A 24,064-nucleotide genomic window follows, 5' to 3' on the forward strand; every position below is an offset into this window, starting at 1 on the left:
CCATTCAGGGCAGGGCAGTTACTAGTTTATAGACCAGTGCTTTGAAAATTCCTGCGCACATCCTTATTATCTTCTCACTGCTTAGGCTCAAAACTATGTTTTGACATGTTTTCTGTACATTAATTCCTAAAGCCAAATATAACCATTTGCTGATAAAACTAAAAAGTCACTGATTCCTATGACCAAATCCATATTTGGGTCCTGTGATTTCATATCAAATTTAAAGCTGTATTTCACACTCTAGATGTACATATTGACACTTAGAAGTAGAAAGAAATATGGATTTTGACATCTTACTTGGCACCTTAAACTATTTCTGTACAGCTCCCTGGAGATTTTGAATTCTAATAAACACTAGTTAATTTAATGCAAATAAGAACCTTTAAATAAGAAACAATAAAAGTAGCCAGGCAGGTATAAAAGAATATGATTTTGAAAAGAAAACATTATTTTGTTGGAAACCTCCAATGAGGCTTTAGATAGATTAGCTAAAATTGGTTCTTATTTGATTTGTGGGCACTTACACATTGGAGAGTTAATTTGTCTTTCATTTAAGGATTCATTTTTATTTCCATGCCTTAAAAATCTGAACAGTTAGCTAAATGCTCCCACGTGCATTAAGAAATGTTAAGTGTTTATTCCTTAATGGCACAAAACCTTTTACTAGTGTTCATACTTGGCTTCTGGTCTAACCTCAGGAAAGTCTCCTTCATTTTAATGCATTTTCCCCCCAGAGTACTGTGTCTGTCCTTATTGAGCTCATTTATTTAAAAAAAATCACAGACTAAAAGTTGATGTCATACATACTGATTTTTTTTGGCCGTGAAGTAAGTCTGTGTGCTTCCTTCTGTGAGCCGTAAGCTTGAGGAGCACTCTGAAATGCGTCAGTTAGACACAGAAATAGTTGGAAAGTGCAGCTCAAGTACAACTTTTGATGCCACAGTAAAAAAGTAGTAGAAAAAAAAAGCCCTGGCTGGCGTAGCTCAGTGGATTGAGCACAGGCTGCAAACCAAAGCATCGCAGGTTCGATTCCCAGTCAGGGCACATGCCTGGGTTGCAGGCCATGACCCCCAGCAACCGCACATTGATGTTTCTCTCTCTCTCTTTCTCCCTCCCTTCCCCCTGTAAAAATAAATAAATAAAATCTTTTAAAAAAGTAGTAGAAAAAAGAGAACACTGCAAACTTGTATCATAGGACTGCTTTATTGAGGTAAATTGGTGTTTAGAGTCATTTAATATGACTGAAACCAGTGTTTTGAGAGTCCTGATCTCCAACCATGAAGCTGCAAGCTGCACACTTTGTGTTGGATTGTCAGGCACGGAACAGTCCATATGGCCTGTTGTGCAGGAAACCCCTTGGTCAAGACATGCCTCCTCCCTTACAAAGACGGCCACGTCGTTAATAACTCATTTGTAAGAATTTTAATTTCCTATATGAAATAATAAAATGGGCCCACTACATTCCCAGCTATACCTGTTCTTTGGTGATAAGGGTGAGCAGGGAGATGATTTGGAGAAGTTATTGTCTTGTGGGGTTGAACTTCAGAGAAGTCAAAGTAGAGAGTCAAAAAAATTAACATACTATGAAAATAAATCAGGATTAGTGGAATGAGCCATATTAAAAAGTACATACACAACCAACATATTAGAAGAAAAAATATCATTTTAATTCAGGCATGCATCTCTATAAAGAACAAACTTTAAAATAATTAGAATACGTGCGTTTTTATTTGGGGACAGTCATAAAATACACCCATATCAGAGAACCAGTGAGACATTGGAATAGCAATGGTAGTAAGATAATTCATGGGTAATACAAGATCTTATTTCTTACTTCTTGCTTCCTTGCATCTGTGAATTGCTGCTCCTTTATGCTAGTGTCTGGCTTCACCCAGTCTTGAAGAGCAGATCTCTCTGTCTGTCTGTCTCTCTCTCTCAGCTGGTTTCATGGTACTCAGTTTTGGGGTCCTGGGGCATAGTGGCCATTGCTTTGTTCACGGTAATCATCTTCTCCATCATCACTTCTTCTATAGAACTCCAGTCTGCCCTTCAAAAGGTCTGTGCTCCAGGAATGGGATTGTGGGGGGTGGGGCTTGGTGAGGGGGCAGTGAAGAGCAACACAGAGCTTGAGCAGCTCCATTTTATTCGGATAACTAATACTCGTTGAGCTTTAGTACAAGCTTGAGAGTGTGTGGGGCACAGGATAAATGGTCTTGAGTGAGAGAGATCTAGTCCCTCCCTTGTCAAGCCTACAGTGCCCCGGGGTGGAGGTAAGCCATCCAAGTCTGTGGCGGTAAGCACTGTGACAGGACAGTTCTAGGTGTTGCTGGAGGGACAGAAGAGGTTCCCTAGAGGAACTGGTATCTGGGCTGAGACTCCTGAAAGCTGAGTAGGAGTCAGTTGGGCCAAGAGCAGGGAGGTTGTATTCCCACGAGAAAGAAGTGAGTGTGCGAAGTCCCGGAGGTGAGGAGGAGCACGGGGGGCCGGAGCAGAAAGACACGGCTAGATTTCAGCTGGGACTTAGAGTAGTGAGAGATGAGACTAGAAAAGGCAGTAAGGGCTGAACAAGCACGGCTTTGTAAACTGTCTTAAGGCATTTAGATTTTATCCTCAGAGCTTTCCGGACCACCAGAACATTACAGTGAGTGAGGCAGTGGCATGATGGTGTGTGATTTTAGAAAGCTCTCTGGCCGCATGGTGGGAATGATTGGCAGGAGGAGGCTGGAGGCGGGGTGGGCTGTTGCAATAATCTGGGGGGAAGACGGCATGGGGTGGGGTAGCAACGATGGACCCAGAGTAGAATTGATTTTTCCTTGGAAAAGGTTTTTAAAATAACTGACTCGATTGGTGTGTGTGTGTTTCTCTGGGGTCTGAGGGAGAAGAAGGGGAGAATCTAGAATAACACCCACATGACGGGGCAGGGAATGGGGCAGACTGGTGAGGGAGCAAGTCGGCCAGCTGGGTTTGAGACACGTCTGTGTTGAAGAGCCTGAGACAGTCAAGTCCGGATGGGCTGGGCAAGTGGGTACACGGGGCTGAAGCTCCGTAGAGAGGTCTGGTCTGAGGTGGCTGCCAGGTGTACTGAGGGAAAAATGTGACAAAAGGAAGGATGCGTAATATTAACTTCCTCTCAGCTGCTGCTGGTTTTATTTGATTTTTCTCAGCTTTATTGGGGTATAATTGACAAGTAAAACTAAAATGCTCAGAATGTACAATGTGATGATTTGATACACATATACACTGTGAAAGGACCCCCCACTGAATTAGTTAACACAACCATAATCTCACATACTTACCCTTTTTTGTGAGAACATTTAAGCTCTACTTTGAGCAAATTTCACTTATACAATAGTCTTATCAATTGTAGCCACTGTATTATACCTTAGATCCTCATTTTATAACCGAAAGTTTATATTTTTTTACCAACCTTTCCCCATTTCTTCCACCCTTCTCCCTCTACCCTTAACCCCCAAGCTCCCAGTAGCCGCCTTTCTACTCTGTGCCTATGAGTTCAGTTTTTTTCTTTTAAATCCCATATATAAGTGATAGGCAGTACTTGCCCTTCTCTGTTTGGCTCATTTCACTTAGCATAATGCCCCCCAGTTTCATCCATGTGGTATGTGACAAGATTTTTTTCTTTTTTTTAAGACTGAATAATATTCCATCTCCTCTATCCATTCATCCACGGATGGATACTTAGGTTGTATCTTGGCTACAAGATAAACCTAAGCTATTATGAATAGCTTAGCTATTGTGAGTAATGCTGCCATGGGTATGGAGATGCACATGTCTCTTTGATATCCTGTCTTCATTTCCTTTGGATAAATACCCCGAAGCGGGATTGCTGAGTCCTAAGGCAGCTCCAGCTCGGACTTCCTGAGGCTCCTCCTCCGTTTTCCCCGGTGGCCACCAGCCGTGCACGAGGGTCCCCTTTCCTCCACACCCTCCCCTGCTTGTTCTGATTTTCTGCCTTCATATCCCTTCTGAATCTCTTAATATGGGTCATTTCTTATTTTTGTACCTAACAAATATAAACTTTCTCCGGGATAACAATACTGCAGGAACAGCTGCTATTGAAAGAGGAAAAATAAGAAAAAAGAGAAAGAATCTCAGAGAGGCGTGGGGGAAAGCCGCAGCCCCGGGGGCCACGGGTCTGCCTGCAGACTCCCACCCGCTGACGTCTTCTCTCCCCACGCTTCAAGTTCCCTGAGTGTCTTTTACTCTCTCTTTGCTCTCCACGTCCTGGTATTCAGGCCTTACATTGGCCCCAAGGCTTTCTTTATTTATTGTCTCAGTGGGTAAGACAATAGTGATTATTTCTCCAAGACTTCACCTGAACCTCACATCTTCGCTCCTTCTTTTATGTTTCACCCAGGCCGGTGCTAAGGGAACTTTGGGGCCGGTTTGTCCACAGGCACCCAGAGCTCTTCGGTCTCTTCAGTAAATAAGCTCTATGTTTCACTAATACCATTGTGGGTTGTGAGTTGTTATACAAAAAATTATCTCCACTTCAAAAAAAAAATAACTCCACTTGAATTGAAGGACTTTCTTATGCATTATTTTCAGAAGACCAAATAATAAAATTTAAAAAGAAATTTCCTTTTGAAGACACTTAAATCATTTGCTTTCATAATGTACTAACATACCTTTACCAAGTTTTACTCATTAAGAAAAAAAGATGTTTCTTGTTTTCCTTCTTTGGATGGAAGTTGAAGACTTACACATAGTTGTTAATGGTGTTTGGGTAAGAAGAATTTGTTTTTAATTGTGCACGTCAGATACATACCTATTAATTTTTCTTGTTGCCAATTTATAAATTCTCCATTTTAATGTGGTTCAGGAGGGAGCTTTGTAACAAAATATTTGAGTTAGGAACATGATTCTGTTGTTCATCTATTGTCATTCTTGTTAAGGAATGAGTTCAGTTGCACAAATGCAGAGGATTTCCTGGGTTAAACATGGTAGTTAGTCCAGGAATGTCGTGTAGTTCTGTGAAGATACGCATCTCCAAGTGCTGGCCAAGCCAAACAACCTTTGGCCAGCCGGCCTCTGACCCAGTTCAGTTCTCTCATCCTGTGGCTTGCAAAATAACCGCCTGTTGGGAGAGAAAGTGAATCAAAGTAATTTTTGGTTCAAATAATTATTGACTATTTCCTTCTGAAGCTTAATATAAATTCATTTTTTTAGACTTGAAATAAATCAACATGTACTGCATACAACATCACAGGAAACCAAACACTCAAAGTTTCCTTGAAGGGTCAGAAGAATACACTCTCTGCTTAGAGTTTACATCTGCCCAGGTAAATTTGTTTCTGGTTCCGTTATTGTCTCAATGTGTCCCTATTAATAAGGACAATCCTAAAAACAATAACCATGCCTGGGTATCTGAGTAGTATGTGGTCTCTTGCTAGAGTTACCAGTTTGTAACTCTGCTGACTAGTTGGCTGATTCCTGCTATGCATTTGAAGAATGCACATGTTAATTTGATCTGACTCCTGTTTATACAGCGGGCCTTTGCAATGCACATGTAAAGATGGAGAACCAAGTTTTATGCGACCAACTCTTCTTGTCAAGGCCCCAGTCCATTCTATTCTGATTGGGACTGGTCCTTAGTTTTGTAGTTAAAACATTTCACTATGTGCCGAAGCTTGCCCTTTGTAAATGGGAAAGTAGAGACTTATATAGAGACTTTGAATTAGAGGGTGAAATATATACCCTCTTTTTGTGTGTGTGTGTGTGTGTGTGTGTGTGAATAGAAATGCATTTAAAAATAGTACAAATCATCTCCTTAGTCTAAATTCAGGACATCTCTCCAGAGGCGTAAGAATATAGACTTATAGAAATGGACTTCTTTGTCAAAACCTACCAGTTTTTGTTAATTTGTGAAGTTTAATCATCTGCATCCTATAGACCAGATTTTTTCTGATGGGGAAAGAAATAAAGGAGACTTCTAAATCATAGAGCAGAAACTTCACGTGGGCAACAAAATATATCTATCTGGAGCTCAGAGAAGGAGGTTGGACTGGGCGTCTGCACTTCTGAGTCATCTGCATTTGATGACAGCGGAAACCATGGGTGTGGACTGGAGTCTCCCATGGGGTCACACGGAGCAGTGAACAGAGAACAGGGCCTGACACCGAGCCTTGTGGAGCTCTGACTTAGTGCTCGGTGGTGACTGACTTAGTGCTCGGTGGTGACTGACTTAGTGCTCGGTGGTGAATCTGCAAACGACGCGGGGAAGCCGCAGCCTGGGAGGCGGAGCAACTCTGGGAGTTTTGTGTCATTGAAGCCAAAGGAGAAGAGATGTTTTATTTATTTTTTTTTCAGAATGTTTCAGAAGAAGGGAGGCATCTTTTGAGCTTCTTTTTTTAAAAAATGTATTTGATTGATTATGCTATGACAGTTGTCCCATTTTTTTTGTCCCCCGTATTCCCCACCACCCTGCACCCTCGCTCCAACCAGCAACCCCCCTCCCTTAGTTCATGTCCATGGGTCAGACATATAAGTTCTTTGGCTTCTGCCTTTCCCATACTATTCTTAACCTCCCCCTGTCTATTTCGTACCTATTATTTATGTTTCTTGTTCTCTGTACCTGATGCTTCTGATAGGTCAAAGTGTAATGCGGACTGAAACTATCTGTTGGATTAAGCACTAAGAGTCATTGCTGATGCCAGACAAGCTACTTTTGCGGGGCAACTAAGTAGGAAAACAGACTGGCAGGGGTGGTAAGGAAACAGGGTCCCCGGAGTGTAGACATCTCTGAGGGTGTGAGTCGCCAAGGAGAGGGGAGGGACACAAGATGGAAGTTTGGGAGTGATGTGAGGTCTCAGGAGATCTGTTCTGGGAGGCAGACTTGTGTGCGATAAAAGCCCCCAAGAAAGGAGCATTTGAGCGAGAGAGAAAAGAAAGAGGATTTGCGATAAAATAATAGTGACAACAATAATGGTATTTATTGCGTGTTCACCATAGGCGGGGTACTGTGGTAAGCCCTTCATGTGTATTCTCACTGGGAATCAAACCTGCGACACTTTGGTTCACAGCCCGCGCTCAATCCACTGAGCTATGCCAGCCAGGGTTCACACTTAATTTTTAGAATGACGTTATGTAGTGGGCACCCTCGTTTTCTCTAGGTTAAAGGGGGGACAGTGAGGACTGGAGCTGGTTACTGGCTTTCTCCATGTCCCCCAGCTAGTAAGTGACGGACTAACTTAGTAACTTAAGGGCTGAGCTTTGCCAGTGCCCAGCTGACCACTGCGGCTTGAATTTAGGTTTTTAAGCTGCATTTGAATACCCACTTAAAGATTTTTTAAAATTGTGTTTATGGAGGCCACTTTGAAACTCTCTGAGAGTTCTAAGTTTTATTCTGACACCAATTTAACTAGTGGCCTGGTTTAAAAAGACTTTATCTGCTGAGAGAAGCTGACCTTGTAAGTGCAAATAAGACATCGTGCCCCCAAATACAGTCTGTGTGAACTGAAGGTGATTTGCCCAGAGAACTCCCAACACATTTGGCTGAGGCAGAAAATAAGTCTGGGAGATTTTTTTTTTTTCACTTAGAAAAGGACAGAGAAAGGATGGTGGGCTGAGGTAACGACCTAGTAAGGCCAAGTAAGTGATATGAAAACATTCCCCAGACAGCCTCATCGTACATTCTGACTGGCTGCGTTTCCTGAAAAAAATATTAATCCTGTCCTCTTGCTTTTAATAGGACATAATGACTACATGTGTCCGGCTACCAACCAGTGCACAATTGATAAAAACAGGAGGAAGAGCTGTCAGGCCTGCCGGCTGCGCAAGTGCTACGAAGTGGGCATGATGAAAGGTGGTAGGTACCTCCCACGGCGGGTGCCCGCCCGCGGCGGTGCCCGTGCAGACGGCCCAGCGCTGGCTGCTTCTGTTCCAGTAACCGTGGGAGTCTAGTGTTTGCTCTCCTGATTAGTGTTTTCCTCCTCTTCTTTTTTTTTCTTTGCAACAAACGTATTTTTATAATAATATGTTTTATTTTAAAAAAAATAGGAAGTGGTTGGAACTGGAAAGTCTAGCGCGCCGTCTGCGTTTTATAGTTTAAATGTACACAGTTATGTTTCAAATCAACGGGGTGTGGCATGTGGTCGTGGAAGGGAAAAAAGACTACTTGGTAGTTATTCTAGAAATATTCTTCTGTTGCTATTTATATTGCTAATGCTAGAAGATGGTATCGGAAAATAAATTTTCCCTCCATTGAGACTTGTAAAGGTGAGAGCTAAATAGCTCATTTGCAGTATAATCTTCCAATCTCTTAACATCCCTTAGGGAATTTGCGTTTCAGTCTGAAGGCAGCTATTTCCTTCCGAAGTTGAGCCAGTGAGCAGCTCACACCGTGTCAGCCTTGGGAGCTGGGACATGGGCTTTGAGCCCTGACGGACCTCAAGGCTCTCAGGGTCTGGGCTGTGTGCTTGTGTCTCTGTGGCGGTGGGGGCTGTGTACACGTGGCTTTCTGTCCTCTCACGGGCGTCAGCTCTCCGAGTTTCCTTACACGAGAATCCAGAGTCTGGTTCTGGGAGTAGGTGCTTCACAGGTGTGGTTGCCTGACGTGTCTTGCATTTCGGGGATCTAGTCTTGAAGAACACTGCTTCTAGTCTTCGATAGCCTTCAAAATACAGGGAAAAAACAAGCAGGAGCAGTGTAATTAAAGTCAAGCCATGGGGGCCTGGCTGGTGTGGCTCAGTCGGTTGGAGCCTTGTCTCATAAGCTGAGGGGTGGCAGGGTTGATTCCCCGTCAGGACACAGGCCTGGGTTGCAGGTTCCCTCCCTGGTAGGGGTGGGTGTGGGCCACCAACTGATGTTTTTCTTCCTTTCTCTCTCTCTGTTTTTCCCCTCTCAAACATCAATAAGCATGCCCTCGGATGAGAATTTTAAAAAACGGAATTAAAAAGATAAAGTCATGAGTGCATGTAGTGTTTCAGGACCATCCTGAGGTGGGGTGGGGTGGGGTGGGGTGAGGGCCATGTATAGGTGAGGGGCCTGCCTGCTGGTCACAGCGGGGCGAAGCTTCCTGAGAGAGACAAGGCTGCAGATGAGTTAAGGAGAACAAAGTGGTTCTAGTGGTTACACAGACAGAGGGCAGCTAACCTTTAACTCATGAATCGTCGGACAAGTGGAAGAGCAGAGGAAAAGCCCAGAATGGAGATCAGGATGAAGGCATGCCTGATGGTTACGAAGCTTACAAGCAAAAGCTTCTCATGTTCCATTGTCATCAATAAGCCTGCCGGGTGGAGGTTTGTGAATACAGCACTTGGAATAAATTTTCTTGAATAGATGAAATGTTGAATTCACACATTGGGTAAGCTGTGATTACCTGTCTTGAGTGTCTGAAAAAGCAGCTTTAATTTACAAGGTAATTCTAAGAATTTAACAGCCACATTCAGAAAATGACACTTGGAGTCATAAGTGGATTAAATATTTAAGGATTTCATCTTTCTTTGTACTGTTGGATAATTAGTTAGGCTCAATTAAACTCATAAAAAGCTTTTTAAGGTAACTTGATGGTGACAGGAAGATAACAGCTGCCCATAAAAAGTTAAATTTGAAACAGTAGGGTCCAAGTTTAAGTGATTGTAGGTAGATTAAGCCCAGTCCGTTAAATTCTCTCTGAAAGATGGGTCACTTTGTGAACATGTCCAAAGTGTGTTTTTTCTTTTAGGGTACCCATACACTGGCCGGGTGGAGGTTGTGAGTGTATACCCACTTCATAAAAACAATTCTGTTTTTCCCAGTTAATATCCAGATACAGTCTGGCTGCATAAATATAAATTATGCACACTCATTTTTAATCTAACAAAAATTTTAATTATGCAATGACATAAAAACCTTTTTACTGTTTTCAAATAGGACTCTAGATAATTTAACCACACAAACCAGTCTGCATGTCTATGTACTTAATTGCACATGTACATGTATAACTGTAAAATATATATGTGTATTAGTTTGCTTGGTCTGTGATAGCGAAGTCTATAAACTGGGCAGCTTAAACAACAGAAATTAATTTTCTCACAGTTCTAGAAGCTAAAGTCCAAAATTAGGGTGCCAGAAAATTTGGTTTCTGGTGCATTTCCAATGGCTGCCTTCTTGCTGTGCCCTCCCTGACCTTCTCTCTGTGCTCACCCACAACTGGTGCTTTCTTCTCTTATAAGGATGCCCGTCATACTGGATTAGGGCCCCACCCTTACAACCTCATTTAATCGTTATTACCTCTTTAAAGACTCTATGTCCACTTACAATCACAGTCTCAAGTACTGGGGTTAGAGCCCCCACGTGAACTTGGGGGGCAGAGGACATCATTCAGTACATAATAATATCCCATAAAGGTGGTTATGGGGTACATTCCTCGGTGGTTCAGTGTCTGCCTACATGTAATGAAAGCATGTATCTTTCTGGCAGTTTATATATTTATATTAAGTTTTATGCCAAGCTTTAGAGTTGTAAAACTACACACTGTGAGAACATCTCATTTTAATATTGTACATTAAGTATCTGCCGCAAGGCAGTGTAATTTATTGTATTGTCTGCAACATGGGATACGACATGAATAAAGATTTAATTTACGACTGGAAATATAATTATGACTAACTATAAAATGTGAGGTTACTTTTAAAGAACAGCTGTGAATGCATAAATCTTTATACTCTTTTCCTGTTGGTTTCATAAGAATCCACTTTCTCAACCAGGCTAGACACCAGTAGAATATTGACTCTCCACTCATGAAATAAAATGTTTAGTTTCACACAAAAGAGAAAGAACCACATCCCTACCCCTGACTTAATAGAAAAACTGAAATAAAATTTACTGAAGTACCCTGAAGGTTCATTTGAGTGCCTGACTTGCTTACACACAGACACTATTTTAACCTGTTATGATGCCTACTGTGCTCTGATCTTCTCAACATCGTTATTGGATGTGGTTCTGAGCCAGGGTAGCTCAGTAACTTGCAGGAGCTCAGGTCGGCTTTAGGGGACGCATTTCCCCAAGTTAGCGCACGTGCAGGTCTCTCTTCCTCGGTCTCTTTTTCCTCTTCGTCTGTCTCCCTCCCCTTCAGCCTTAGGTGGCAGATTAAATGTCCCTTCTTCGGGGAGGCCTTCCCTGTTGCCACACACTGGGTTATCTCCTTGTGCTCTGCCTTTTGTGGCAAACCACTCTTCTTAGATGCTGTCGTCACTATTGCTGTTCATCCATTAACACTGTGATGGCAGGGCTCTCTGTGTGCCGTGTATTATTCTAGCACTAAGACAGTCACAAAGTAAGTGTTCAGGATTTCTTTTTTTCATGAACTAATGAATGAACTCAATGTTTTGAAGTGGTTTTCTGTTTAGGGTTTTTTATGTGTAAGCTGTCACAGGGAAAGGAAGGATGAATGAGACCCTAGTCCCCCCTGTCCATGTCCTCATGGTACAAAGAGGACATTGGCATATGAAATGGCAAATCCAGAAGGCAAGTTGACACTGCCTTGCAAGATGAAGTTGTGAATGGAAGACCAGCGGTCAGTGGAAGTTCAGAGCTTTAGTCAGATACTCCTGGGGTTAGTCCAACCCAGAACATTACTCAGACCACCTGACTTCCAGCATGTAGATTGCTTATCTAGGAATTTGGCATTCCCATTTGGTCTGGTGGAAAGGGGAAGACTCCAGGGTTGGAATTCCTGGACTAAATACTCGCTCCGCCTCAGACTAGCCCAGCAATCCTGTCTTGGTCACTTTCACGAGCTTTGCTATCCTCAGATATAAAATAAAAGTAAATAGTTTCTACTTACCAAGTTTATTGTGAAGATACACAATTCAAAGTGTGTGAAAGTACTTTATATTTATAAAGCACCACATATAAATGTTAGCTGTTACATCTTTTCAATCTTAAAAATAATTCTGGTCTTGGTTAAATACTTAGCACACGTACATGATGTAGAAATCGTTAATTCTTCTGTGTGTGATAACAGCCTGCTCAGACGAGGCTGCTTTTCCCCCTCCTTTTTGGTGTGCTGTGCTGGGTGTGGTTTCATGATGAGTGAGAGTTATGGTTAACCATCTCTCATGACGGCAGAGATTTGCACAAACTTGTGAAGATTCATTCTTGCGCCACAACAGACTCAGAAGTGCGTTGCTGAGTTTTCACTTTTCCGATGAGGAAACTGGCTCACAGAAATTCAGTGATGCACTGGGCACATGTGCTGCCCATCCCTGCTGTTTCCCATGACACATTACAAAGAAATTGGGATAAAGTAGTAATCATCGATTAGTCTTCATTTTGATGACACTGTTGCAGTTTAACTTTGAGAAATATTTTAAAACAGTAACTACATTTAAACTGAAAGTGAGAAAATAAGATACTAATAATATAGACAGGGAAAGGTATGTTGTGTCCAGAATAACTCAGAAGCTCAATGAAAAATTGGAAAATAAAATATCTCCTTGTTGCCTAAGTTTAGTATTTATCATTATGAATTACTGTCATTTTTTAATTGATGGGATGAACTCCCAATCCAGAAACTTGGGTTTCTTTTTATCCTTTGTTGACTATCTTTCACCAAAAGTTATCAGCTGGTTATTAATTTTAATGGCAGTAGAACTAAATCAATGAATTAAAATCTCAAATGCAAATAATTTTCTTGGAATTGTACAGTAATTCTCGGGAGAATTGCAGCTGCATGTGGGTCCAAGTTTTTTTAGGAGACAGAAAAGCTAGTTGCTCTTGACCAAAGAGATTCTGGTTGTTTTAAGGAGCAACCTACATGTTTATCATATTAACTTATTATTTTACTATTATAGGTATTTAAATATTATATTATAGACATTTATCCAAAATTCACCCATGTGATCATTTTTCATCGCAACTAAAGAAATATGCTGACTCAAGTCTCTGAATCACATGTAAGACCTTACAGATTAATGAAGGCAATTTTTGCAACATTTAAAGCAATCAAACTCTTCTTCCCTAAGCAGTAGGAGATTCTCAGTCTATGAAACAGAGAAAAGCTGATTTAGCATAGTGTCTCTTCACTTCTGGGATCTCCAGGGCTCCAAGTAACAGTTCACAAACTAATCTAACCTCTTCATCTTCTAGATAAGAAAACTGAATCTCAAAAGATTCAGTGACTTGATCAAAGTCTCAGAACTACAGAGCAGAAGCATTGAGCCTCGAATGCTGGATTGGAGATTCCAGGCTCTTTCTCTTTCCTGCACACCTCTTTACTAAATGCTACCACTCACATTTCACATGGGAAATAATTGATTCAACATATGAATGGCATGTAACTGAGTTAATGCACACAAACTCATTCTATGCTCTCTAGAGAGAAGAAACCCAGAATAAAGAAACCATCTTATTCTATTCCTCCAGATGACCTGATGGTGCCAGGACCTCAGTGATCTGTTGACCTGGGGAGCTAAGGGAATTCAGCCTTCCAGGTTCACAGCTAAAGTGTGGAGAGCTATCTATTTCTGCTTTAGAAGTGGTGTCAACAGAAGGAGCAGTAGGGGACACCCAACTATACTAACCATCACAGAGGATGACTGCCTCCATCCCTATTAGGTAGCTGAGGGTCCTGTGTACCAGGATACTGATTTTATTTTTACCAACTTTTGAAGAGAATAACTAACTAGTTATCTTATTTTTAAAAAATTCATGCTAAAATAATAAACATCAAAATTTCTTCTCTCCTTGGAATTTTATGACTATGATTCCTATGTCTTTCCCATATCTTGGTTGCTCACTGCTCATCTTTTTTGACTTTGATGTTGTCACTATGCATCTCCTTTTTTCTTTAAATTCTACAACCCAGAGTTCATCCTAACACATTCCTTGAAGCATGATGGCAGGCAGCCCAAAGCTTCACTCCTTGTAAGAACCATGCTACTTTCAGATGTCTCAGTGTAGAATGAGCATCTTTCTTGCAAATTTGGCAGAGTAGGATGAGACCAGCTCAATTCAAGGATCGGATCCCTACTGGCCACTCCATCAGAACTGCTTTTGTCAGGGTTTCCAATGACGTCCATGTAGCTGAATCCAACAGTCAATTCTCAGTCTTCCTCCTGACCTACTAGCAGCATTTGATCCAGTAGATAATTCTCTCCTAATTAATGTTTTTTTCTTTTTCTATTGTTGCTTAAGTACAATTGTCTCCATTCCCCCCCACCACCACTTTCCCACACCCCACTCACCCCCACCTCCCACCCTCAATCCTACGCCCCCTTTGGCTCTGTCCATGGGTCCTTTATACATGTTCCTTGAAGACCCTTCCCCTTCTTTTCCCCATTACCCCCTCCCACCTCCCCTCTGGTTACGGTCAGTTTGTTCTTTATTTCCATGTTTCTGGTTCTATTTTGCTCGCCTGTTTGTTTAGTTGATTAGGTTCCACTTATAGGTGAGATCACATGGTATTTGTCCTTCACTGCCTGGCTTATTTCACTTAGTATAATGCTCTTTATTTGGTTTCCAGGACAATACACTCTCAGTTTCCCTCCTGGACCACAAACCCTTCTTTCTAGGTTTTCTTTGTGTGTTTGAGTTTTCTGACCTGTTCATGTTCAAGTGGCCCAGGGACCTCTTCTGTCCCCTGTCTATACCCACTCACTGATGTCATCTGGCCCCATGTTTTTACATGCCATTTATGTACTGACAACTCTCGATATTACAGCTCGAGCCCAAGTCCCATGTGTCTTCCTCACTGGGATGTACCATAGACATCTCAAACTCAATTTGTTCGAACCTGGATCCTGTATTTTCCCCCTCAAATAGGCTTTATTTGCCATCTTTCCCATCTTAGCTAGTATCTTCATCTTTTAAATTGCTTAGAGCCAAAAATTTGATTTATCTTTGACTCCTCTCCTTTTCCCATAGTTCATGTTCAAGCAATTACAGTGGTTCTACTTGCAAATATTTTTAGAATCTGACCATTTCACTCCACCATTATAGTTGTCACTCTGATCTGAATCACCATTGTCTTCCTCCCAGTTTATTGCAGAAGCCCTATCTGCTTTTTTTATTCTTCCTTCCTTATGTCCTATTATCCTTACAGATACATTACAAATGGGAATTAAATCATACCACTTTGCTTCTCAAAGCCTTGCACAGCTTCTCATTTCACTCAGCCAATGTCACTACAGTGACTGTAAGAGCCTATGTCACCTGCCTTCTTCCCACTTTTCTTTTTTTATCTCCTTTCCTATTTCTCTCTCTCTCTGTCTCTGTCTCTCTCTGTCTCTCTCTGTCTCTGTCTCTCTCTCTCTCTCTCTCTTACTCCATTCTAGCCATGTGGGCATTCTCACAAGTCAGACACATTTCTGTCTTGGGGGCATAAACTCGAGCTATTTCCTGTCCCTGGAATACCCTTCCCCCAGATATCTGTGGGCCTCACTCCTTCACTTCCCTCAAATTATTTAACCCAATTATTGATTTACCAACGAGGCTTAACCTGACAGTTCCTTTTAATAGTGCAATTTGCTTTATCCCCACATCCCGCAGCGCTCTCAATCTCTTATGCCCCATCCTTTTCTACTTCTTTATTTTACTATTGCACTTCCACCCTCTAACACATCATATCACTAATTTCCAGATTATGTTTATAGTTTAATGTCTGTAAGCTCCAGATGGGAGTTTACAAACACATAAAACCTGTTCACATATTTTGTTCAGTGATGTATCGCCAGCACCTAGGTCAATGCCTGCGTGTGATAGGCAGTTAGTAATACTTGTGGCATGAATTAATAGAATGAATGAGCAGAGGTGAGAGTACACTGTAAGTGTTGAGCTATGAATAAATTGAGAATCAAGAGTTCTGTTTTCTAAGTAAGGGAAAATATGTGCTTGGGAGTTTAAGACAATATAGCAGTTAGCTTTCACTGCGTAACGGAGCCTCCATTCAAAATCTCACTGGTGTATAGCCGTAAGGATATTATTCCCATACCAGGGAGGTCAGCCAGGGGACTGCTGTGATTGGCTGGGCTCCCTCAGGTGTCTGGAGGTCAGTTGGCTTTTTCAGCTGGAGCAACGGGGATGCCTTGGTTTTGCTTCACATGTCTCTCATCCTCCAGCAGGCTAGTCTGGGCCTGTTCCCATGGTAATGGCGAAGGCACAGAAGAGAGCAAGCCCCAAATCACAAGCCCATTTCAGGCCTTTGCTCCTGTTATCTGATGATACGCAATGGGCTGAAATAAGTCAAGTGGCCGAGTCATTAGTCTGTGTGAGACAGGGCTTTAGAGTTGTATGGAAATGGTTGGAAACTTGGGGCTATTTTTGTAATCTGTCACAACCAGAACTATTAACTTTTCAGATTTTAGAATGAAACTAATAAACAGAATGCCATAGACTCTTAGATTTTTAAAATGATTTTATTTATTTATTTTTAGAGAGCAGGAAAAGAGGGAGAAAGAGAAGGAGAGAAATATCAGTGTGTGGTTGCCTCTCACACACCATCTACTGGGGACCTGGCCCATAACCCAGGCATGTGTTTTGACTGGGAATCAAACTGGCAACCCTTTGGTTCACAGGCTGGCACTCAATCCACTGAGCTGCTTTGTCAGGGCCACCCTTAGATTTTGAAGGGAGCTATGGCTTCATTTACTCTTGTTTTCCGCTCAGTGTAGGATTCCCCCTACATAGCTTGTGTTCCCAACAGCTTGTGTTGGAGTGCTGAATGCAAATAAGTATTTTATTTTCATGCCTTTCTTGTATAATTGATGAGTGGATACGATTAAGCAGAAAAAGCCAGGAGTGATGTAAGGTAGTACTTTTGGAAAAATATAAGCTGGTTTCAAACATGCTGGACTTTACCACGTTATTTGGATATAGGTGTAGCGTGTCCATGTGCATGATGGCTTTATGAATGCAGATGAAAACACGATTATTTGTAAGGTTATTTCACATCCACTACATATACAGAATTAACCAACAAACATCGATAGTCATGCTTTTGGTTTTATTTGTTATAGTTAGAATACTGATTTTATTTGTTATACTGAAGTAATTTGATTTCTTATTTAGAGATCACTTTGGTGCTTAATGAAAAGAAGGGTCATCATTTACCTAGAATGACTGTGTCTCACATTGAATGATGGAAGAAATGCTGACAGTTTTTTAAGGGTCTCCTTTGTTCCTATAATTTGCCTTTGTTTGTTCTGGCTTTGTTCTTAATTTGATTGTTCTTGAAGTGATATGAGGAAACTTTCTGTGGATTAGAACTTAATGCAGAACTTTGGGGGCAATAAATGTATGAATGAGTTGCTGAACTCTATAATCTAGAGTTCTAGAGTTCGAAATCTATGATTTGGAACTCTATAATCCTGAGACTTCATAACTTTTCATGTATTTACTTTTTGTTTCAACAATTGTGATTAGGATAATAAATGGCATTTAGAGTTGAAAAGAACTTAAAGGTCACCTAGTCCACTGCTCCTTTTTTCAGCTTATTGTTCTTGTCCAAGTTATACAGCTAGTTAACCACTCAGACAAGAAGCCAAGACTCCTAAGTGCTGGTTCCCTGTGCTTTTCATTGTACTGTACTCCCTTGCTGACCTAAGTGATTTAGATCAGCATGCAAGGCAGCTGCAAGCACAAATGATATATTAACATCGCATAGACCAAAATTATGACTTAGGAACAATTACTATGGACACAAAATACGACTTACTCAACAAAAACATGAATCAACACGTTTGGCTCAGTTGCAGCCCAGCAGAAGTACCAAAATAAATTTATATGGAGATGGTGATGGATGTTTTTAAGAGAATTACTTAATATTTAATTACTTAATATTGCTTAATATTTAATATAATTTAAAGACCATTTTCTCCTTCAGGCCAACATTTTTCATTATATTTAGAGAATAATTTCAATATTTGTTTGTCAAGCCTGTTTTTTTTTCCCAAATGTTTAGACTGCTCTGGTATTTAAAAAGGTCACTTTGGGAAGTAGAAGGGAGCCTGGCTCATGGTCATGTGCATGAGCCCGACTTTTCTAAGGACCCTTGGGCAGATCACTTCATCTTTGTGAACTCTCTTTTCACTTGAAAAATAGGGGCTTAGGACACAGTGGTCTCCAAAGCATCTTTCCAATCTTAACATTTATGTTTTATGATCAAAGTTCAGACTACTTATGGAAAGGTCAGGGTATGAAGTTAAAGGTACCATATACAAGTTTCCGGGTATGAGAATCGGCGCAGCAGCAGCTATCGTACTCATATTTCCAGCTACATCTGTAAAGCAGCAAGCAGCTGGAAAATCCTGTTGGAATGGACAAAGCTATAAATCTATTCTCTCCATTCGTTAGCATGGAAAATGAATTTCTTCTGAGTGGGGAGTGTCACCATAATGAGGTTGATGTCAATAGTGCTATGAGCAGATGGCTATAATACAGTCATACATTATTTAGCCGTATAAAAGAAAGAACTCAAAGTTTGTTGAGGTCAAGCTTTGATAAGAGAACTAAGCTCTTTTCTCCAATTACAAATGTCATAGTCATGCCTAAGATGTGCATCTCAAGAGCTAGTGAAACTTCCTAGTTCCTGCATTGTGAAACAGAGAAAAGGCAGAGGCTGAAAACACAGTGTGAGTGTTGAGAAGTCCCTGATCAAATACCACAATGGCATGCTGGTGATGTTTGCTTGAAGCTCATCCAGTAGATGGAAGCCAACACACTTGTGGTCAGACTTTTTGGAAATCACAAAAATGTATACCAGCCCTAAAAGAAATCCTAAGGTAGAACATGGAGTTAGATATAGAGAAATGGTCTGATTACTCCTGGAGGAGGCAATGTATGGTTTAGTTTAACTTGACTGAGTACATAAAAATCAGTGAGAAACACACAAAATTATACTTTAAGAGTTTGCTTTGAAAGACTAGTTGTTATAACATTTATTTCATATTAAAGCTTTTCATGGCTTTATTTAGAAGATTTTACATAACACGTGTCAGGCCAGGCCCAAACTTCTTTGCCTAAATCATTTGCCAGTAACCTTCAGTGAGCATTTACTATGTGGAGGTGTTTGAGGCACAGGGTAAGACGTGGTCACTGACCGACCACAGAGTCCAGGCAACCTAAGGCGGAAGAGAGGCCAAATCCCTTTACTTTCTCAAGAGATTTGGGATTGAAGTTGCCTAACAATTCCTGCTGTCTCAGCTCACCCACCCATTTTGACCTTACTGGTATCAGTGCTCCCAGAGGTCAAGCAAGTTCAAGTTTGCTGGCTGGCCCTTTGTACTTTGTGGTTTCTGCTTCTGGCTAGTGCTCTTAAGGGTATGTCCTATTGAGAAGTCAAGTCCTGCCCATCCTAGATTTATTTCTCTCTCTTTCTGGGTTCCTCATCTCATGGGATACATATCTGTATGAAAACACCACTGCCTCATCAGGCTATTCTGAGAATCAAAGGCATGAGTTATAATCTGATCATTATAAATTGGCATACAGATATTAAGTATTATTATTCATATATGGTGTAGCATTGTGATTAAGTCTTTAGCTTTCAGAATCAGACCATCTGGATTTAAATTTTAGCTTTGTCTAGAGATGTTTGACCTTACACCAGGTACTTAATCTCTCTAGATCCCTGTTTTTTTTAATTTAACAAATAAGGGTAATAATAATACCTCCTACCTAATAAGGTTCTATAAGAATTAATGTATAGCTTTCAGTATTGTATTTAGCTTGTAGTAAGTCCTCTATAAACATTGGTTATAATGTGTATTAAAGGGAAGGTTTAAGGGAGTAATCACTTTGTAAATTATAAAATGTCTAATCATTGCATTGTACACCTGAAACTCATATAATATTGCATGCCAACTGTAATTGAAAAATAAAAATTAAAATTAATTAAAAAATTAAAAACCAGAAAACACTCAATTTTTGACTTATGTCCTCAATCTAATTCCCAAATACAGTGCAGTGTCACTATATTATTACCATCACAATTAATCCAGAATTATTAGGTAATTAGTTATTCTGTATTTAGTTAAATTTACATAATCAGTGATATGTAAAATGTAGTACCTAGCCTGAGCAACGTAAAATTCAGCCTCCTGTTAGCCCTGGCAGTAAAACTTCACCATCTAAGTCACTTATGTTTTTCAAGGTCTTTCTTTTCCCTACTTACCTAAGAAACCTTTGGCTTTTGCAAACAGACCTGCTCACTGACTGCAAAACACACCGTGTTGCTTTACGCCATCTTCAACCTGAAGTTAGTTACTAATACTTGATTAGTAATAGATTTTTCTGCTTACTAAAAGCCTATTTCTTTAACTCATTTAAGACTCCCTGGAAATCATCCCATTTTCCCCTGCAGACTCTGGTATTCTTTCCCCGTGTTAATCAGAAGGACAGGCGAGAACCCTGCCAGCTTGGGTGTGCGGGAGGGAGCAGCTTCTGCCATCTTGGCTCTCGACCCCTGCTTGACCTCAGCGCCCTTGAAGGGCAGGCGGCTCCTTCAAGTCCGTCCTCTGCCTCATTTCTGTTTCTAAGCTCTGGCATGACTCCACCTACACAAAGTTTTGATATTGGACTTCTAGGCCGTTTATCTGACTGCTCACTTTCTGTTATGGCTAGAATTCATTGTGTGCTGCCTTTCCTGTCACTTACCCATAGAGATACCAGCCACTTCGCTGTGGCCTCAACACTGTCACCAAGTCCCACCCCCAGCACAGCCTGTTGAGTGGCAGAGTGCCCATGCCAGTAAATTTCTGGGCCTGTTATGCTGTCCCCCCTGCATGCTGCCAACTGCCTGGTACTGCATTTAATGTCTCTTAGTTTACTTATGTGCCAGACAGAGGTAAGTCAAGCTAATAGCTGAGTCTTGTGTTTTAAAAATGTTTACCTTGTGTCTATTTGAGTAGATTTTTAATTTCTATGGGAACAATCATGTTGTTTTATTCACAGCACAGTGAATAATTGCTGTTGTGATTTTAATAACCAAAAAAAGAGAGAAGATGTGGTTTATTTTGGTGTTTAGCTAAGTCATTCCCTTGGCTTAAGTCCATTAATCAGATCACATGATTAAGCATGACCAAAGTAATACTACGACCATAACGATCTCTCTGTCTGCGTAGAACCATGGAATATTTATTATAGAATATTAACCATGAAAAATAATGACACCAAATACTTCAACTGTCATAACAAATAAATAAAGCTATACATTAAGTCAGAAAAGAGCACATTTTAAGGGCGTAAAAGAGCCATTTCCAAAATTAAGTTACAATACTGTTTTCCTATTATTGAATTATTTTAATAACATTTAGTAGCCCAGATAAGATAAACTAATTTGTGGATGGCTGAAACTTTTATAGATGTTTCTTTTGAGAAGGTTTAGGTCTTTACTGTCTTTACTTTGGAGTGATAATTCCCATTTTTCTCTTTAGCCTGTACTTTTATGTTTATTGTATTGTTTTGTAGGAGGTTCAAAAATATGCATTTTATGCTCTACATGTGATTTCTTATAAAATATTAGTTATAGTATGGCCGTTTCATCATGAATTTTCCAGGTGTTCTTTCTTGCGTGGAGATATTAGCTCTATTTTTAAACATATTTCCATACCTTTCATTCTCTCTCTCTCTCTCCCCCAACATGGTTTTAATGTCTTACCTGAAAAATTTCCTTTGAAAAATAAGTTTTAAGCATTTCCATGAATGATAATGGATTTTGAAAAAACTGGCTACACTTTCTCCAGTTCACAGTGATCTAACTGAGCCCTTCCCCAAATTAAATGTTGCGCATGTGGAATCGATTCACTTCACGAGGCTGTATTGTTTACTCCCAATGAGATGTAGCTTTCCATCTTTTAACAGTAGCCATGGGTCAGACAGTGCCCATCCACATCTGTCATGTATTTGTTGAGTGCATTTTGCAATTTAACCTCCCGAGAAGGTAGGGGAGTGAGTACTGGGTGCCTTCTTTGGTTTAAATCCAGTTAAAAAATTAGAGAATCATCTGCTACAAGGACAAATAAGAAAACAAAATAAAATAGACACAGTAAAACCACTAGCATAAATAAATTTCAGAAACAATGGGAATATTCCAAAGATAAAATTCTCCAACACAGCATGCAGGTCCGCCTGAAGAGTACTGAACCAGGAAGAGGCAGAGCTGGCTGGAGGAGAGCCAGCAGGGCACAGCAATGAAGCAGCATCTGTGGGGGGTGGGGGTGAGCTGATGGAACCTTAAAACACAGGAAGGGGGTAGAGAAGTAAGGACTTGCCACAGAGAGGTAGTATTATGGTTAGAATGTACTTAGAAAGTAGGAGCCCTAAGAACACCAATGAAGGATATGAAATGAACACTAGCTACAACCACACATAAATGTTTGGCATAAAACCTAGACGGTCCTAAATTACACAAAGAGCTAATGATAATTCAGGCAGAACTGGTGGAACTTACAGTAGAAAAAAACACATTTAAACTTCAAATAATAGGGTGGTATACTAATACTCATAGGGTGAGGGGGAAATATAAAGGAAATAGTCCTATAACTAAGGACCTCCACTTGGGGCATAATCCCCAAAGACAGACTATACTAGTAGAATCTACTTTTCCATTAAAAAAAAAGGAGAAAGAGAGAAACTTCTGTGATAAAAGCAAGATGTTAAACTGTTCCAAAAGTTGACTTCTCCATATTTGGGGCATATAAGGATTTTAGGAAAAATAGAGAAACCTGAGGAAGATTCTATAAGCACTGAAGGCAAGAGAAGTTTTCTGTTGGAGAGCAGAAAGCACTGGCTTAAGACCGAGTTTTCACTGTGAACATGAGTCAGTTTTTAGTGAAAACCTAAATCAATTTCTATTGGTGGGTCCCACACCCACATCTGAAAAAAATGATTGAAGACAGATGTAAGACATTTAAAAGGTAATAGATAAATACATTAACAAAAAGTTGATGTTAGAAAGTAAAATACATGATTAAATTAGACACTATTTTTAAAATTATAAAACATGGAAAACTAGGAGATATTTCAAAAATTTCTTACCTTGATGGTAAAACAAGGAGAGTAAACCCCTAAAAATCAACTCTATATCCTGCCTTAGAATGTCAGTGAGTTTATTTAGTCAATTGAGCAAATGAAAAATATTAACTTTTAAAATAAACAGATGACTGTTTTTAAGATAGTGGATTAGTTAAGGTTAACTTGACTTAAGAAAGAAATAGTTTAAAAACCTGAATTGGAAATAAAAAATACATAATTACCATTAAAAATAAATTGGTAGTGAATTTTATCTAGGAGTCATGAAGTATTTTTAATGTTTAATGAAAATGAACTAGGCAAAAGTTAAAAGATATGTGCTGGATTAAAAAAATCTCTTAAGGAGACACATAGAACAACTATGAATTTTTAATGTCCAAATAACTATAGCAACAGAATACTAGCAAAAATAAATGTACAGAAACATTTGGTTTTCTTTTCTTATTGTTTTTGAGAGTCCTTCATATATTCTGAATTCTAATTTTATTTTATATATTGTAAATAGATTAATCTACTATGTGGCTTGTCTTTGCTTTGTTTACGATGTCATCTGTTTAATAGAAAAACTTAATTTTAAGTTGTGGAATGTCATACTCATGAACTCATACTCATGAGTTCTTTATCAGAACTCATTTGTGCTTTGAGTTCTGTTTAGTAAATCTTTCCTGCTTGAACACCATGAAGTTGTATATTTATGTTCTATTTTAAAATTATTATAGCTTTCCTTTTTTACATGTTATTACTGATTCCACCTGAATCAGTAATTAAAAAAAAAAGAGATTTTTGTGTATGACATGAGGTGTGAATATAGTTTTGTTTCTATCTGCATACACAAACTGTCCCACAGCTGTTAAATGAATAATGCATCCTTTCCCCATTGATCTGCCAAGCTCCCTCTGTTAGACAGAAGTTTCTCTATCTGAGTGAATTTGATTCTGACTTCTCTGTGCTATTTCTTTCCTCTGTTGACCCGTGCCTCGCCAGTACCACAGTTTCAGTTTCCATAACTTGGTAATTACTTTGCGTTTATAATCCTTCTTGAAAGGGAATTTGTTCTTCTTCAAAAAATTTTTTGACTATTTATGGCTATTTTTAC

General features: G+C 40.0%; 1 protein-coding gene across 4 annotated transcripts in view; it reads left to right on the forward strand.

Moving 5' to 3' along the window:
- Positions 1 to 24,064, forward strand: part of ESR1 (estrogen receptor 1) — a 366,173-nt gene that overhangs the window by 182,556 nt on the left and 159,553 nt on the right. For all 4 annotated transcript variants that reach the window (XM_045843476.1, XM_045843477.1, XM_045843478.1 and 1 more), the window contains one exon: positions 7,709 to 7,825. In XM_045843476.1, coding sequence (XP_045699432.1) covers positions 7,709 to 7,825 — 117 coding nt within the window. The remainder of the gene's footprint in view (positions 1 to 7,708; positions 7,826 to 24,064) is intronic.

Source organism: Phyllostomus hastatus, unplaced genomic scaffold, assembly GCF_019186645.2.
Source record: "Phyllostomus hastatus isolate PE091 unplaced genomic scaffold, TTU_PhHast_1.1 phas_contig_40, whole genome shotgun sequence".
Classification (NCBI taxonomy): domain Eukaryota; kingdom Metazoa; phylum Chordata; class Mammalia; order Chiroptera; family Phyllostomidae; genus Phyllostomus; species Phyllostomus hastatus.